This window comes from Centropristis striata, chromosome 21 (assembly GCF_030273125.1).
Source record: "Centropristis striata isolate RG_2023a ecotype Rhode Island chromosome 21, C.striata_1.0, whole genome shotgun sequence".
NCBI lineage: Eukaryota > Metazoa > Chordata > Actinopteri > Perciformes > Serranidae > Centropristis > Centropristis striata.
In genome coordinates this window covers 23,726,112-23,744,100 of record NC_081537.1, presented here as the reverse complement: position 1 = coordinate 23,744,100, position 17,989 = coordinate 23,726,112, and the positions used below count along the sequence as shown (strand labels likewise).

Below are 17,989 nucleotides of genomic sequence, written 5' to 3'. Positions count from 1 at the left end.
TTACTGTAACTTTGTCTATTTGTGTCATTTTTACAAAAACAAATAAATAAATGAATAAAAAATAATAACATGTAATACAAAAAAATTAAAAAATAAAATTATAATACATAAATTGTAAAAAAAAAAAAAAAAAAAAAAAAAAAAAAAAAAAAAAAAAAAATATATATATATATATATATATCAAATATGTTATTTATAGCAAAATTATAAATAAATAAATAAATAAATAAAAATAAAAACCTGTAACAGAAAAAATTTGGAAAATTTTAAAAAGGAATAAAATGATATATATATATATATATATATATATATATATATATATATATATGTGTTAAATTGAAGAAAAAAAAAAAAATATATATATATATATATATAAATGTATTGTATCTAAAGATATATCTTCTAAAGTCCATATAATTTGGAATTTTCTCAAAATTACTTTTTTCTCATAATTTGAGGCAGAAATCTAAACACCAGCAGCACTTACATAGACCAAACTTTTCAGTCTAATTACTGTCTATAATCTGAAGTATTTTACAGAGCGGTTTGCTCATATATCATTACTTTCATGATTTATTTGATATTAAATTCCTGAAAAAAAAAAATTTTAGTGGCTGTTGGCAGTATTATCTGATTCCGTCTGTATAACTCTAATATGTCAAGAAATGAAACAAGAATTTTGAACTTATCCAAAGCACATATTTAACTAGAAAATGCCTGATTTGCATATTTAAACAGAACATTTCTGAAAACTTTTAATACAAAATAAAAAGCCAATGTAATGTGAGTTATCAACTGGGGAAGTTTATCAGAGATATGTATATATTCACCTGTAGTGTCTCTGCATACCTTTTACTTTTGGGTAATAACAGAAGAAAGGAGCTAAAACAGGACCATGTTATCATGTCCATGTGCAGCAGCAGCAGCAGCAGCTCTGTGTGTTCAGTATGTGACCCTGCAGTACTACAGTAGGTCACTCAGCCAATAATGGGAAGAAAAGGGAAGCAATAATTTCCCACAGTAATATGGGAGCGCTGCTTCAGATGAGACATCATGTTGTCTAAAAACTGCAGAGTCCACAAGGCTTTAAAACAGGAAGTCAAGTTTCAAGGCCAATTGTTCAACCATCACTTCCTTCTACATGGGGCAAAAAACAGACAGCACTTTGTGGCTGTTTTTGTAGAAGTTAATGGAGCTCGGGTCAGTCTCATTTTAGGCGTGAGGCTTGTGGGTAACGCACGCTGCGACATCAAAGCCTGTCGACTGGTTTCAAAGCTTGAAGTGTGTGTCAGGGCTGTGGTGAATCAATGCTTCCTGGACCATTTTCACATTAAGTGCCTTGGACAGAGGATAGTTTGCCAGTCAAATGGGCCTCGGAAAAACCTTGAAAAGAATCTGTTGAGTCTGACTGCAGTGTCGTCTGCTATGAAAAACTGTTTGTGCACCAATTGAGTTTTAATAACGCTACTTTTAAGCGACTGCCTGCAGATATTTTTGACCAGAACACCTTGACACACAATTCAAATTAATCTCAGGTTCACAGCTTTCAGATGATGTACACCTATTCTGGCATTTATTGTTGTCCTGCTATCTTCCCCTAAACATCCACTGCCCACAACCACCAAATCTAAAAAATTAAAAAAAAAAGGACTTGGGATACCAACTGGTTAACTAATATCTCATAATATGACATATTATGCCCTCACTCATTTGGAATATGCAGGCAAAATATATATTTGAATGAAAATGGAAAATATTGGTAAGAAACACCAACAGACACCAATATAACTGATAACAGAGAGGCTGCGTTCCAAGTTGCACACTTTTTCTCTTTACTTTAGTATGTTCTCCAGCTGCCTTTGCAAAGTATCTACACTGTAAAAAATAATCTATTTAATTTACGGTAAAATACGGGCAGCTGTGACTGCCAGGACTTCACTGTATTTAAATGTTAATATTATCAAAAACTGTAATTTAGGCTGAATATTCCCATTATTTTTAGGGTAATTGTGTCATTGTGTCATCATGGTATTTCTCCATTAACGTTAAATGAAAATGTTGCAAAGCAAAAGGGTGTGTTTCCTACAATTTATGACAGTAAAAGTAATAGTTTTGTGCTTTTCTTTGATTTACTGTTATTAAAAGTGTCTACTACGTTGTGTACTGTTTAATGCAATATGTAACAAATAAACCCAACAATCATTTTTCCCATTGACCACCATTGTAAGAGATGTCTGTTAAACTGTTAGGACACTTCAAACTGCAAACAAAGTTGAATATTTCTTTTTCTAGTATAAATCTTTCATCCATGAAGGTTTTATATTTGTAAAAAGAAACAAATCACTGCAGTGTTGTCTGCTACGACAAACTGTTTCTACACCGATGGATTTTTAATAACTCTACTCTTAAGCGACTGCCTGCAGACCTTGATGGATGTTTTCCAGCAGGATTTCCATGCAGACAACTCTCTGCCCTCAGCAATGCATGAAGCAGCAATCTGCCCGATTACTTAACCACATTAGCGCTCATCCAATCAGACAATGGAGAGCCAAATTGGGGCCCAAATCACGCCACAAAGCAAACACAGTTGAGCTATTGAATCAATGTGGCTCCACCTCCTCTTACATCACACTCCTCAGTGCCCAGAATCCAGGAGAACTCCAGAAATGCCTAATGTGGAATCCATCAGCTTATCACGCCCTTATCTGTGCACTTCAGGCCAGATTCTGCCTGAAACCTGCTGCTGATGTTGTTGTTTCTCCCACTCGATCTCTGTAGGTGAAGTGTTTCTGTGTAGGAGGGGAAATATAGACGTACCAGCTGTTGCAATGCTCTCTGACACAACTCTTAATGGAAACTACCTCCTACTGCAACAGTGCCACCTTGACATTTAGCTGGTGGTGGACTCCAGTAACATGACTTGGACTCGAGTCATGAATTTGATGACTTTTGACTCAACTTGACAAAATAACTTGTGACTTCGCTTGGACTTGAGCCTTTTGACTTGAAAAGAGTTGCTACTTTCCCCAAAACCCAAAGATTAAAAAGTCTGTTACTAAGGACCGTTCGATCTGTCTTAGTGTAGATGTTTGAGTCTCTCGATGTGTGTCTGACGTGTTCTGTCGGCACAACATCAAATCAAATTCGATCCACGTTATTTTGATCCGACAGCATCCATCCAATCAAACTGCAGGACAACCAATGAAGAAGAACTGTCTTAAAACGGCGCCCGTTGGCAAAAATGATCCAAAGATAGTTTTGTTTGGGTATAAAAACTAAGAAGTGGTCTTGCAGTCTGCAAAACATGCGGGTCGAAGATTACAGACGGAGACACAACAACTTCCAACTTTGTCCGACATTTAAACAAAGAACGGTATATTTTGAATGAACGCTAACGCTAGCTTCGCGGCTAAGTAACTTTGCTAGAAGCATTGTTAAATTAGTTCGAAAAAACAGACACAGACAATATGAGATGACACAGAAACTGCTGTGGAACTAGTTTTAGTGCAACATGTTTGCTATGCACTTGTTTGTTTTTTCAAATGTGTTTGAAGAATGTTCTTGCAAGTTGCAAGTTTTGATAAATAAATACAGATTTTAAAAGCATACATGATATTACCACTCTGTTGTTAAAAGGACTCGAAAGGATTCGAAACACAAACTGTAGGACTTGGGACTTGACATGAGACTTGAGGGCAAAGACTTGAGACTTACTTGTGACTTGCAAAACAATGACTTGGTCCCACCTCTGGCAGGTGCACATAGACATCAACAGTCTGCATGCAAACAAACTGGACTCTTCAGAACTTCAGTAACATCTGCAGCAAAGCACTGTATTCAGAAGTAGGATGTGCTGAACGACAGCATCACGGTTATCAATCACGTCACAACAAAGACATTTTGAAGCAGAGACATTCTCGTGAATATGACTCATGCAACTCCTGACAAAGATGACCTTCAGCAGATATTTACACGACTTTGAAGATCAATACTGCAAGTTGTCCAAGAGACAAAAGACAAGAAAATGTGCAGAAAAATGTAGACTCTTTTCTTGCTTTGCATGCAGGGTGTGAGCGCCACTTCATACTCCTGTACCCAATAATTATATTGTTTATAAACACATTTCTGAAATATACTTTTCAGCCTGCTTCAGCCCAAGGCTGGGCCTCTCATGTAGTAGCAGCACATCTGAGTCACAGAGCTGCACATCAGTTTTACAGAGAAATAAAAACCAAGAGGCTCGTTTAACAACACAAACTCAACACAAAAAGACTAAACATCTGGATAAACATATTTTCAATCTATTGCATGATAAAAGATTATCTCAGAGTTGTGACCATGGTTACTGATTCAAACCATTGACTGTATTATGAAGACGGGCGGCCTGACAGCTCCATGAAGTGACGCCAAAACATCTCAATTGCTCAAATGGCGAGCTGCAGAATAGCTCATAAACACACCACACCTTTCACTTTTAGCAGAAGGACCAAACTAAAAACTCACACTACACATCAAAATATTCCTGCCAAATGCCGTTTTTGACATTTCACGTAGTTCTTACAACATTGTGTCCATTTTGCTGTTAAGTTTGGTTTTAATTAGTTATTTGATGCTATAAAGTGGGCTGCAACATCATGATCGACAGCTGAAAATGCCTCAGGATTGAGTTGGGAGGTGCTCTTTTGAAATACTACAAGAGCTGGATACTGAACCCAGGCGCCTATTCAGTCCAGTGAAAACTGCTCAGCCAAGACGTTTTCTACCTTCTGTGGCGTATGCAGCACTGAATATGTGCAGTAGAGTTTCTTTTTATAAATATTAAACCTTCATGGATGAAAAATGTAAAATACAAAGAAAAATATTCAACCTTGTTTGCAGTTTGAAGTGTCCTAACAGTTTTACAGACATCTCTTCTACAGTGGTAGTCTATGGGAAAAAAAATATTTTTGGGTTTAAGGCCTAGTTGTTTGTATATTTCATGCAACAGTTCATACTTTGCAAAGGCAGCTGTATACATAACATATTAAAGTAAAGAGAAAAGGTATTTGATTTGGAGTGCAGCCTCTCTAACAGAGCGAGGAAATAGAGTCTGTTATCAGTTATTTTGGTATCTATTGGTGTTTCTTTCCAATATTTTCCATTTTCATACATACATACATACAATGTGCAAATATTTTGCCTGCATATTTCAAATGAGCAGGGACATAATATGTCATATCTGGCTCCCTGGATAGGAAACAAAGCTTGATATATATTAGTTAACCAGTCAGTATTCCAAGTCCTTATTTTATTGAGAATTGGTGGTTGTGGGCAGTGGATGTTTAGGGGGAGATAGCAGGTCAACAATAATGCCACGTGATGAACATAATCTGAAAGCTGTGAACCTGAAGATTTGAGCACTGTGTGTCAAAAATATCTAATAAACATGACTTAATTAATTAATCAATCAATAATCGAGACCTATTATGGTGAATAAAGGGTCATAACATTAATAATTGCAAGTAAAGCTTCTGCATTCAAAACTTACTGATGTAAAAGAACAAAAGTATCAGCATCAAAATGTACTTAAAGTAGCAAAAGTAAAAGTACTCATTGTGCAGAATGGACCCAGATTGTTTTATATATTCCAAATATATTATCGGATTATTATTATTGATGCATTCATGCAAGCAGCATTTTACTGTTGTCCACATAGGGCTTGTTAATATACTGTTATGAGGTTTAATTTAAAAAAAAAAAAGTCTACTTTAAATGTATCTTGTTTTTTATGTTAAATATTGACGTGAAAAGGAACTAGAACTGTCAGTTAAATGTAGCAGAGTAAGAAGTATAAAGTTATATAAAATGGAAAAACTCAGGTAAAGTACAAGTACCTCAAGATGATACTTAAGTACAGTGAGTAAATGTACTTAGTTACTTCCGACCACTGATCCTGACATACTTGGTGCATATAGATTCCTTATTCTTCTAGTTTCATAGGATACAAGTATCTCAAGCATAATCCTAAAATTGAGCCCAGTATGGCCACTGGAGGACAAAAAAGGCGAAAATACTGACGTCGGTGAACTAGATGTGAATATTTTCTGTATCCATTGCAGAGAGATCGTACCCTGTCAGGCAATGGACTGTTTTTTTTTTTTTTTAATTTAATTTGGGGTGGATTTCCTCACTTAGATTTAGACTTAGACAGACTTTATTGTCATTCAGTTACACATTAAATATGCACATTGAATGAAATTCTGTTGCATTGACTCACAGTTTAGTACTCTGGAATGTCAGATGAATAGAGTATAAAAATAAAATATAAAACTGTAAAAATAGAATATTTGTGTTGCACAGAAGTGTATAGTCTGAGTAACCCGAGAAGGATGTTGGCGTGCAGCATCATCATCATCATCATCATCATCATCATCATCTCCATTCTCCCCGAAGCTACTTGGGAACCAGAGCACCAGGCCCCGTTTCCAGGTCCACTGAGAGGAGAATCTGCTGCTAAATCCAACTACGATTCAAACTGGTTCAATCACTCAAATGAGCACAAGCAATGTGTACAGATTGTTAATTTGAGTTTGAGCATTCTGGGCAGATCATCAGGAGTCAGGACCGCCTTAAATGGTGTTTAACGACCATTTAGCTCCAAATATAATGGTAGTCTAAAACACGGGAGGCACAAACTGTCAACACAAGGTTCATTCAGAACATATATTACAGTCCAGGTGAAACACAGAAAGAAAGATACTTGTAAAAACTCTAGACTGGATTCATCTGGAAGCTTTCTGTTTAAAGCGTTAAAATGCTGCTTACAAAATATAAAAAATAAACAATAAATTCTGCATTAAAAGAATATATTGTACTTGTAAGTTACTAGTTACATTTCAGGTTGAGACTTAACACAAAACAACATACCAACACATGTTTTGTGTTTATAAATTAAATCAGATAATAGTATATTAAGTAGTTGACAGTAAACAGTAAAACACTGCTTACATAAATGCATCAATAATAACCCAAAATGTATTTAATAGTCTTTAATTAAATTTTTCTTTTATTATTTATTTATTTGTAATATTATTATTTTTTCATTTTATTTCATTTATTTATTTATTTTTTTACTCCATTTATGTTGTGTCATGGGTGGATGTTGTACAAAACAAAATCAAAAAATGTCTTCCTGTAAAGTGATTGTCTTATACATACTTTGTCATCAATAAAATAAAAATAAATAAATAAATATATATATATATATATATATATATATATATATATATATATTGGAGTGGGTCCATTCTGCTGAACAAGTACTTTTACTTTTGATACTTTACATGAAAAACATGATAATTTTAGTTTAGTTTAAGTGATTACACATTTTTATTAACAGTATATTAAGTACTTAAAATCAGCTTTACCTTGAGGAAATTAAAATACTGCTTATATAAATGCATCAATACAAATAATCCAATGTTTTTAGAATATATAACATTATATAATAATGACATTTGATAATTGGAAAATACTTGTTGATTTGCATTTCAAACAAACTCAACAAGCTAACACATTTTATTATTTAAAAAAACACTTTAAGGACTGAATTACAGACAAAAATACCTTGAAAATTTGACTTTTTTGTGCTAAATTCAGTTTAAAAATTGTGATTATCATGATAATTTTGAGCTACTTGTACTTTTATTTCCATTTTATGTAACTTAATACTTCTACTTCACCACATTTTGAGGCAAATATTGTACATTTTACTGCACTATATTTAGCTGACAGCTTTACTTAGAGATTTAACATTAAAAACATCATCCATTTAAAGTTATTACACTTATACAGTATATTAAGTAGCTAAAATGAGCTCTACCATGAGAAAATTTCCGTAAAAGCACAAATACAAATAATTAATAATATATTTAGAACATTAGTCCATTCTGCCTAACGAGTAATTGTACTTTTGATACTTTAAGTAAAGTAAAGTTTTGATGCTTTTGTACTTTTACTTCAGTAAGTTTTGAATGAGAGGCACAAACTGTTAACAGGAGGTGCATTCTGAACATATAGTCCAGGTGAAACACAGAAAGAAAGACAGGTCATAAAAACTCAACCTGAGACTGGATTCATCTCCAAGCTTTCTGTTTAAATAGCTAAATACATTCTCCAGTTTGATCACAGAACAGCAAACATTAAAAGGCTCGCCCTGACCAGGAAGTGAGAAACAAACACCTGTTCTCATGCTGACACTTGATGGACACTTGATGTGTTGTGTGGAGCAGACGGAGAGGTCTAACGAGACACCCACACTACCTGTCGGAGCAGTTTCCTGGCATTCAATTCTGTCTCTGTCGCAGAACAGGAGGAATTACTGTACTGTACTCTGCTCTCGGTCACGCTGAGCTTCCTATAATAAAGAATAAAGGAAGAAGAGCTTCGACTGTTCAGCTGGAAATGACAGAGTGTCACAGTGTCATGTGCACAAGAGGGTCACTTTCCTTTAGTTGCAAAAGTTGTGTTTAGTTTCTGTTTCTCGTCAGGATATGTACGAGGAATATTTTCTAAGTGTCTAAGTTCAGATCAATAAGGAAGCATTAGGGTTAATAATTTATTAATAATTTATGGAGAAGGGCTGGGAATGAATAAGTTCTTCTTACTCCTTTAACCGAGGCATCAAATGGTTGACAACCGACAGGAAATGTTACTTGTTTTCCTATCCCAGCTTGGGATAAATAAAGTATATCTATCTATCTATCTATCTATCTATCTATCTATCTATGTTCAAAATAAATGTCCAACCAATGAAAAGTTCAGTGGGATATTGGACCTCTTTCTGCATTTATCTAAACTTTATACTGATAAAGATGTTCAATATTCCCTCGTGGAGCTCAAGATATTCCTGCAGAGTTCAGACTCACTGGTGCCACAAACAGCTAGTGGAAGAAGTATTCAGATCCCTTACTTCAGTAAAAGTACTAATATCACCCTGCAGAATTACTCCACTACAAGTAAAACTTTCTGAAGTAAAAGTACTCCTAATTATTATTATAATTATTATTATTATTATTATTATTATTGATGCCTTTATGGAAGCAGCATTATGATATTGTAAAGATAGGGCTCATTTTAACTATGTAATATACTGTTAAATCTTGTTTTTTAATTTTAAATCTTGACCTGAAAAGTAACTAATGCTGTCAGCTAAATGTAGTGGAGTAGACGTATAAAGTTACCTTAAAATTGTACTTAAGTACAGTACTCGATTATAATCACAATTTTTAAACTGAATTTAGCAACAAAAAAATCTCCTTTTCAAGGTATTTTGGTCTGTAATTCAGTAGTTAAAATGTATTTTTTCTTAAAATAATAACATTTGTTAGTGTGTTGAGTTGGTTTCAAATTCAAATCAACTTATTTTAAGTATTTTGCTTATCAAATACCGGATCAGAGATAAAATATTCCAAAATTGACTTTTAGTAGTAAGACAGTAATGGCTCCAAAATGTAGTGGAGTAGAAGTATAAAGTAAGATAAAACGGAATTAGGAGAGTAAAGAGCAAGTGCCTGAAAGTTGTACTTGAGTAAATGTACTTAGTTGCATTGCAGCACTGCAAACAGCTCCAATAAAGACCTCAAAACAATGCAAAAAGCTCCATAAAACAATAAGAACATCACCATAAAACCGACACAGGCCTCGCTGTAAAGTTAACTCTCACCAAACTTTGGATTCTCCAGCTCCAGCTGGATTTGTCACACTTTGCCAAACTTTAATATCCCATCAGAGAGCAAAGCACAGCCTGCATACCCTCGATATTAAGTGACCTACATTTGGGGCTAATTGCAAGTTCTGCACATTACAAATGCGCACACAAGCCAACTGCACTGAAACAGCTCCAGAGCCCTGGTAGTTGGGAGTCAGGCCAGCCCCCCTCACATCACCATGGAGAAGGCCCTCCATTGTTGGGGGGGCAGAATTAATGCACTTGAGGGGTCCTGGCACTGCTGCAGCCCTGGGGCTCATTCATGCTCCCAGAAACGCAGGAATTCTGATATATCCGAGTAGAAATCACCACTTTCTCCTCCACACGCTGGCTCCTATAACCTTGCAACAGGTGCACAAAAACAACAAGGGCAGTGAAACTTACCTGACACTAATGCTTTTGTGTCTTTGTCGTCAATTCAACCCCCATCCAACAGGGAAGTTAGTTACGCGAGCTGCTCCAGCCGATATTCGCAAATGTTTCCTCGTTTCCCTGCGCTGCGGTTAATAATCCTAATTCCCAGGACCGTCACCGGTGCTGGGGAAACCAGGTAGCAGCAGCTGGAGGTTTGGGAGTGGCTGGCAGCTCCAGCTTTAACTCTTTCCTGTCTTGGGAAGCACAAGTCACCCAGCTGACACTACCTGTTTGTAACCTGTTCTCCTGTTTACGTCACAGAGGCTCTAAAACACACACTACACCACTCAATCAACACAATTTCACAATAAAAGCATAAACTCTATACACACCGGGTTTAAAGCGCCTCCACGCCCTCTGAGAGAAACTTTCGCTGACTAAAACCAGGATCCTGAATCAGCTGCTTTAAACTGGAGGTATTCAAAGAAACACCTCTTTTCTCTCCCAGTGAAGAGGCATGAAGGGGACGGCCGGACATTCATATGCTGATGAGCTGGCACAGATACTGTGAACTCAACCAATACGGTGATCCAAGTCCCGAGCATCGCTGCAAGAAGTGTCAAGTTCAACAAGTGGTTCAGTTTTAGGATCTTTAATCAGACTACATCTAACGAGCGATCAAAGTTACTCAGAAGGTTTAATTAAAGGAGATTTGTGCATGTAAACACTGTACTTAAGTACAATTTTCAGGTACTTTAGTTGAGTATTTCCATTTAATGTAACTTTATACTTCTGTCTTACTACTAAAAAGTTAATTTTGGGATATTTTATCTCTGATCCAGTGTTATATAATAATAATAATAATAATAATAATAATAATAATAATAATAATAATAATAATAATAATAATGACATATTATCATTAGAAAATACGTTGATTTAATAATAATTTAATAAGTTGATCTGCATTTGAGATAAACTCAAAACACTAACACATTTGATTATTTTAAGAAGAAAAAAAACACTTTACACAAAAGAATTTTTTTTGCTAAATAAGTCGAGTAATGTACTTAAGTACACTTTTGAGGTACTTTACTTGAGTATTTCCATTTTCTACATTTTAGAGCCATTTCTGTCTTACTATTGAAAGTTAATTTTGGAATATTTTATCTCTGATCTGGTGTTTAATGATGACATTTTATTATTAAAAATACTTATAAAATAAGTAATATAAGTTGATTTGCATTTGAAACAAATTCAACACACTAACACATTATATTATTGTAAGAAAAATACACTTTAAGGACTAAACTACAGAAAAAAATACCTTGAAAAGGTAAATTAATTTGAAAAAATGTGATTATCATTATAATTTTGAGATGCTTGTACTTTACTTGAGTATTTCCATTTTATGTAACTTTATACTTCTACTTCACAACATTTTAGAGCCATTTCTGTCTTAAAGTTAATTTTGGAATATTTTATCTCTGATCCAGTGTTTAATAATGACATTTTCTTTTTTAGAAAATACTTAAAATAAGTTGATTTGCATTTGAAACAAACTCAACACATTAACAAATGTTATTATCTTAAGAAAAATACACTTTCTGTAACTTTATACTTTTACTTGACTTAAAATGAGCCCATAAAATTAAAAAAAATGCTAAAATTAAAATGCTGCTTACATAAATGCATGAATACAAATAATCCAATAATATATTTGGAATATATAAAACAATCTGAGTGAGGCCATTCTGTAGAACAGGTACATTTACTTTTGATACTTTAAGTACATTTACTGATACTTTTGTACTTTTACTTGTAGTGGAGTAATTCTGCAGTGTGGTATTAGTACTTTTACCAAAGTAAAGGATCTGAATTAAAAGTCTTTAAAAGTTGCACATATGAAAGAAAAAGATGAGATGTGATGTCACTCGAGTCAGCATGGGTTATGGCTGCAAATTTGAAAAATTACAAAAAAATATTTTTTAGGAGGAGTAGGTTTACGAGACCGCTCCTCATCTCAATATGCAGCTACCAGCTCAAGGTTTAATTAGCCACTACTAGAGTGATAATCTCGAATTGAATTATTGGTGAGAGGCACTCTGGGTAATGTAGTTCTCTGTGTTTTGAGCAGGAAAAGCTTTGCACTTCTATTTCATGAGAAAGCTGCATAAAGGAGAGGGATGAGTAAATCACCTGCACTCTGTCTAACCTTTAAATCAAATATTTATTGTTTAAGTTTTTAAGGCATAATATTGTGACCATAAAGAATAACATGTGGAATATAAAGGACAACATCTGCTACAGAATAATTCAATTGTATGCTTATACTTACTAGTCAACCAGGCTACATTTTAGAGTAAAATACATCATTAGTTACTTTTCTGCAGATAATTTTTTTTTTAGATGAAACTACCAAATAGTATATAAAGTAGTTGAAACTAAGCTCCACCGAAACAAACAACAGCAGTAATACTTGTATAACACCCAGAGATTTCTTATGAATTATGAGTACTTTTATAGCTGATATTAGAAGTATTTGTTATTATTATAAGTACAGTACACTAACTTAAATACTTGGCTGCATTTATGTAGCACTTTTATCCAAACCAAGTCCAAATTCACATTTTTTCTTTAATCAAACTGACACTGTGTGGAACCTGGGATACTATATGACTCCACTTAAAGTATTTAAACCATATTTAACTTATTTAATAACCAGTTACGCTATCAAACTCATCAAATATGTCCAGTTAGAAGCAGCTGATTGGATGAAGGATCATTTTTTGCAGTGTTGTCTGTGTGCGTGCCTTTTATAATTCAAGCTAGCATGAGATCTTATTGCAGCTTTTGGGCATTTTTAAGATAACATGTCTGCTCAGCTCACAGGTTTAATATTCAGTCATTCGTTCAGTAAAAGAAACAGCTGTATATTCACTCATGTATTAGATACTCTAGTATTTCCATGTTATACTTTATAGTTCTACTCCACCATATTTCAGAAAGAAATATTGAACTTTTTTCTCCACTACATTGACTTAAAAGCTATAATTACTTACACAAACAACATATGTTAATAGAATGATACGTTAAGAATTAAGATAATTAAGATTAAGATACGATATGATATAACTTTATTACTCCTGAAGGAATTTCTGGCCTCTTTCAAAGCCTCCAAAACAATCACAATATAGGATAATATAAGAAAACAATGAACAAAACAGCAATGACAATATCTAATTCGTACCACTTATATTACGTACTTGTATTTTTGTCGGCATTTAAGTTTTGAATGAAGAACAGGTGGTGAAAACTGCAAGTCTCACACTTCATGTTTGATAAATGCAAGTTATTAAATGAAAATTTGTGCAGGTCTGCTTCTCCTGAGAGCAGAAGTGAAATTAATAAGACAATGAAAGCAGGCTGATGTTTTCACTTCACAAAGGTCACCTGAACCTGAATCTTTCTGCCATGTGACCCGTTTCACTTGCAATTCATCATCAACAAGATGGATTTGTCAGTAGGGCAGTTTTATTAAAACATGCAACTTAGAAATTATCTTATTTTTGAGAGAAAAGCTATTTAAAAAAAATAAAACAACTTTAAATTGATCAGACATACAGTGTAGACATTGTTAATGTGGTTAATGACTATTAAAGCTGGAAACGGCTGATTTACTTATGAAATATCTATTATTTAATGTCCTGTGTTCCAGTGGCACATTGTGTTAATCCACGTTTATAGTGTTGAAAGGCTCATTGATCATTAAAAGACCTGAGCATTATGTTAGCACAGCTGGAAACTGAGAAGCAGTAAAATGATCCTTCCTCAGGATGGCTGAGTATCTAGAGGTAAAGTTGGAAATTAGTACAGGTTAAAATGATTATTTCTGCCCTTGTAAATGTCTTTACTATACTTTCAATTCATTTTGTAACTAAAACAAAATGGAAAACAACAGACATTTTCTGTGTGACCCCAAACTTTTGAGTGCTAGTGTATGTAAAATGTTTTTATAAATTAAAAACGTATAAGTACTGCAAACAAGTAATGCTTGTTTGTTTCTATTTATAATGTATTCATACGACTGGGGAGAGATCTGTTTTCACTTCGACATAAACATTTTTTTTATGTTTACCACTGTAACAAAAAGCCACTTTAAATCTGCTGACTCAAAATCTGGAAGACAATAACACAATAAAACTTCTAATCTTTACACCTCTTTACATGGTGAAACGGCGCCCCCTCCTGGCTGCACAGCCACAGTGACACATGCAGATTTCATGCTGGAATGACACCAACACAAAACTGACCCACCTCCACTAAACCCCTTAATAAAACAGCTTGATTGAATTCTAAAACCCAAATCTATTTTGCATGAAGAAACAAACTATCATTCATCACAAACTTTGTTAATATCGAGGTTTTCCTGTGGGCTGAAATATGTGCCACCAGAAATGAATTTGAATTATTTATATCTGAATTTGAATTGCTCAAATTCAGTTTGCAAAATTTCAATCGTAAACTTCCATAACGGTATTTGTCCCATCCCCATCCATGGCCAAGCCAGTCTAACTTCTTCCTCTGTTTAGTGGCGAGTGTATCTGCGCTCGATTGCTCTGCCTCAACTACCCGGATGTTCGTGGCAGAAAATTTAAATTTAATTTTGCGAACTGAATTTGAATTGTGAGAACTGAAATTGAATTGTGAGAACTGAATGTTCAGTTCCAAACTAATAAATTAAATTCCAAATGACAATTCAGATTCAGCTTTTCAATGCAATGATTCAAATTGAACAATACAAATTCAAATTATATGATTCACATTGAGTTTTTTAATGCAATTATTCAAGTTAAGCAATTCAAATTCAAATATAAATAATTCAAATTCAGTTTCTGGTGGCACATATTTCAGCCCATATTTTCCCTCTTACAGTGCAAAAACTCGATTTAATCAGTGAAATCCACTCGTTTCGATAACAACACACCTGTCACCTGTCATGTTTTACTAAAGCAGGGGTTTATGTTTTATTATTTTTATTTCTAGAGGAACTGAATAGGTGTAAACATTTTTTTAGCAAGCATGCATTTGTATTACACCCCTTTTCTTCAATTTCTTGTTCATTTAATGCCTGGTACAACTAAAGGTATATTTGTTTGGACAAACATAATGATAACAACAAAAAAAGTTTAATTTAAGAGCTGATGTCTAAACATTTCCCATAGTATTCTTGATAATGATTTTGGTTATTATCAAGAAAACAATAGAAAATGTCTAGATATCAGCTCTTACATTAAACCCTTATCAGCTATTTTTGTTGTTATCATTATATTTGTCCAAACAAATATACCTTTAGTTGTACCAGGCATTAAAATTAGCAAGATAATAGCGAAAAAAAGAGTGGTCTAATATTTTTTTCCTTGACTGTAAGTGCATGCATGCTTGGTTTTTCACTTTTTTCTGGTATGAAAATTATTTTATAGCTTCCGGGTCAAAAACGACCCCTAAATCAATATTTTTACCCTGTTGTACAGCTTTCATGGAAATATGAAAAAAGGCAATGTCTTACTTTTTCTAATGTTAGGGTCAGTCTAGGAAAAGTCATCGAATGTCAAGTTAAAAAAGATCATTACGGAGGTTTCCTCTGCTGTTAAACACAGTGGAGGGTCTTTTTGACCCCTCAGCCAACAAAAGTGTGAAGAAGTCATATTAAAAATGAAAACCTTACCTGCTCAGTGGGAGGTTCATCTCTAGAAGAAGTCTCTCCCGCAGCTTGAATCTCCTGCTCCAACATTAACGTCTCATCTGCAGCAACAGGAGCAGGCGGCTCAGGAAACGTGTCAAAATCTGTGATTTTTAGCTCTGGGATGGTGTCGTAAACAGGTGAACTGGGGGGTGATGGGAAGTCCAAATCGTCATCTTGTGGAAAAGTCTGCAGCTGTTTAAATGTATCTTCTTGCTGTGACTGTTTTTTTCTGTTTTTGGCCTTTTGCACAGGATGAGGTTTTGCATACAGGCTGTCATTATTCACAGTCAGAGAGAGAACTGTTGTATTGTGTGTCTTTATATTATTCTGGCTGTGTGAAAAGCTGCTGGTTCTTCTGTCCTCCGGAGCCTCACAGGGTTTAACTTCTGGTATGTTCTCACCGAAACCAAAAGTGGAGAACCTGTACGTCTCCTTTGTAGCATCCTGAGCTGATAAATGCATCCTCGTCCCTTTACGAGGTGTTACATTAGTTATATCCACTGGCTTACTGCTAGTCACACACTCAGGTGGAGGCAGCTTATTTGGAGGGTCTGCAGCAGGTGCAGGGAGCTGCTTCACATACTGGGCAGGGACGTAGAAGGGTCTACTGTGCTGGTCTTTGCGAACGTGCCACCAGTGCTCGCTGGTCTTGGCGAGCAGGATGTAGCTCTCCTGAGGCTTGATGGTCACCAGGCGACCGTCCTTCGCCGTGTACTCAAACTCATGCTGCACCGACACCAGCTCCATGCTGCGGAGCACCGCGGGGCCTCCGGCTCACTGCAGGGGCAACATCTCCAAGCTGCAAATAGAGGAACCATGAAGTTGGTGTGGCTTCATCAAACAGCAACAGGTTATGAAATGATCCTGCCTTTTATTTTATTTTTATTTATTTATTTTGTTCCACTTTAGTCTTATTTATTTCATTTTAGTACTTATTTTCCATTAGTTTGATGTTTGTTGTCACTGTCCATTTTATTTACTCACTGTCTTTGTCTGTGTGAATGAATGTATGTTCGAGGGGATATAAATGAAAATGTTTGTACATTCGACATAAAGTTTGATATGCACTTGAAACTTCAATAAAAAATATCGTTTAAAAAAAAAAAAAAAGAAGTCATTACAAATGTCAATCAGTGGCTCATACAGTAGTGTTCAAAATAATAGCAGTCCAATGTGACTAACCAGATTAATCCAGGTTTTTAGTATATTTTTTATTGCTACATGGCAAACAAGGTACCAGTAGGTGTAGTAGATTCTCAGAAAACCAACAAGACCCAGCATTCGTGATATGCAGCTCTTAAGGCTGTGCAATTGATTGAAAGGGGCATGTTCAAAAAATAGCAGTGTCTGCTATTACTACTTACTTATAAACTATTTTGTACAAACTTTTTTGACCACAGTTTTTTATAACTGCTTCACATCCGTGTGGCCACAGAAACATTTCACCTCTTCTCAAACTGATCTCTCACGTATGTTCGTGTCATTTTAGTTATGTAAAAGCCATTCTACAAAGCAGCAAGATGCACAAACTGAGAACGATTCTTTGTGGTTATTTTGTGTCTCTTTGTAGTGTTTTGCATCTAATTCTTGAAGTTGGAGTGTCTGTCGGTTTGTGTCTCCCTGTAGTCGTTTTTGTGAGAATGTCGCATCTCCTTGTAGCTATTTTGCGTCTCTTTTCTGTGATTTTGTATCTCTTTGTGGTTATTTTGTATTTCGGTATAATGTATTCATTTTTGGGGTTGTTTTGTGTCTCTGTTGTCATTTTCCATCTCGTTGTCATTGCTCTGGGTCTCTTTTTGGTTGTTTTGCATCTATAGTTGGGTTTCTTTGGTTACTTTGTGTCTCTATTGGTGTTTTGCATCTTTTTGTGGTCAATTTGTGTTTCAGTACAGTTGTTTAGGGACTCTGTGGTCATTTTGTGTCTCTTTGTAGTTGTTTGGTGTCTCTGTGGTTGTTTTTGCACCTCTTGGTGTCATTTTGCAGATGTTTGTGTCTATATTGCATCCAGTATAGTTGTTTTTGGTCTCTTTGTGGTCATTTTGTGTCTTTTTGTCGTGTTTTGCATCTCATTCTAGAAGTTTTGGATCTGTTGTCATTTTGTGTCTCCCTCCCTCGTTTGTGACAATGTTGCATCTCTTTGT

At 34.9% G+C, this 17,989-nt stretch overlaps 1 protein-coding gene across 2 annotated transcripts in view; it reads right to left on the bottom strand.

The window, feature by feature from the left end:
- arhgap27 (Rho GTPase activating protein 27) overlaps nucleotides 1-16,595 on the bottom strand; it is a 43,119-nt gene extending 26,524 nt beyond the window's left edge. For both annotated transcript variants that reach the window (XM_059324964.1, XM_059324965.1), the window contains exon 1: nucleotides 15,831-16,595. In XM_059324964.1, coding sequence (XP_059180947.1) covers nucleotides 15,831-16,595 — 765 coding nt within the window. The remainder of the gene's footprint in view (nucleotides 1-15,830) is intronic.
- Between the last annotated feature and the right edge of the window lie 1,394 nt (nucleotides 16,596-17,989).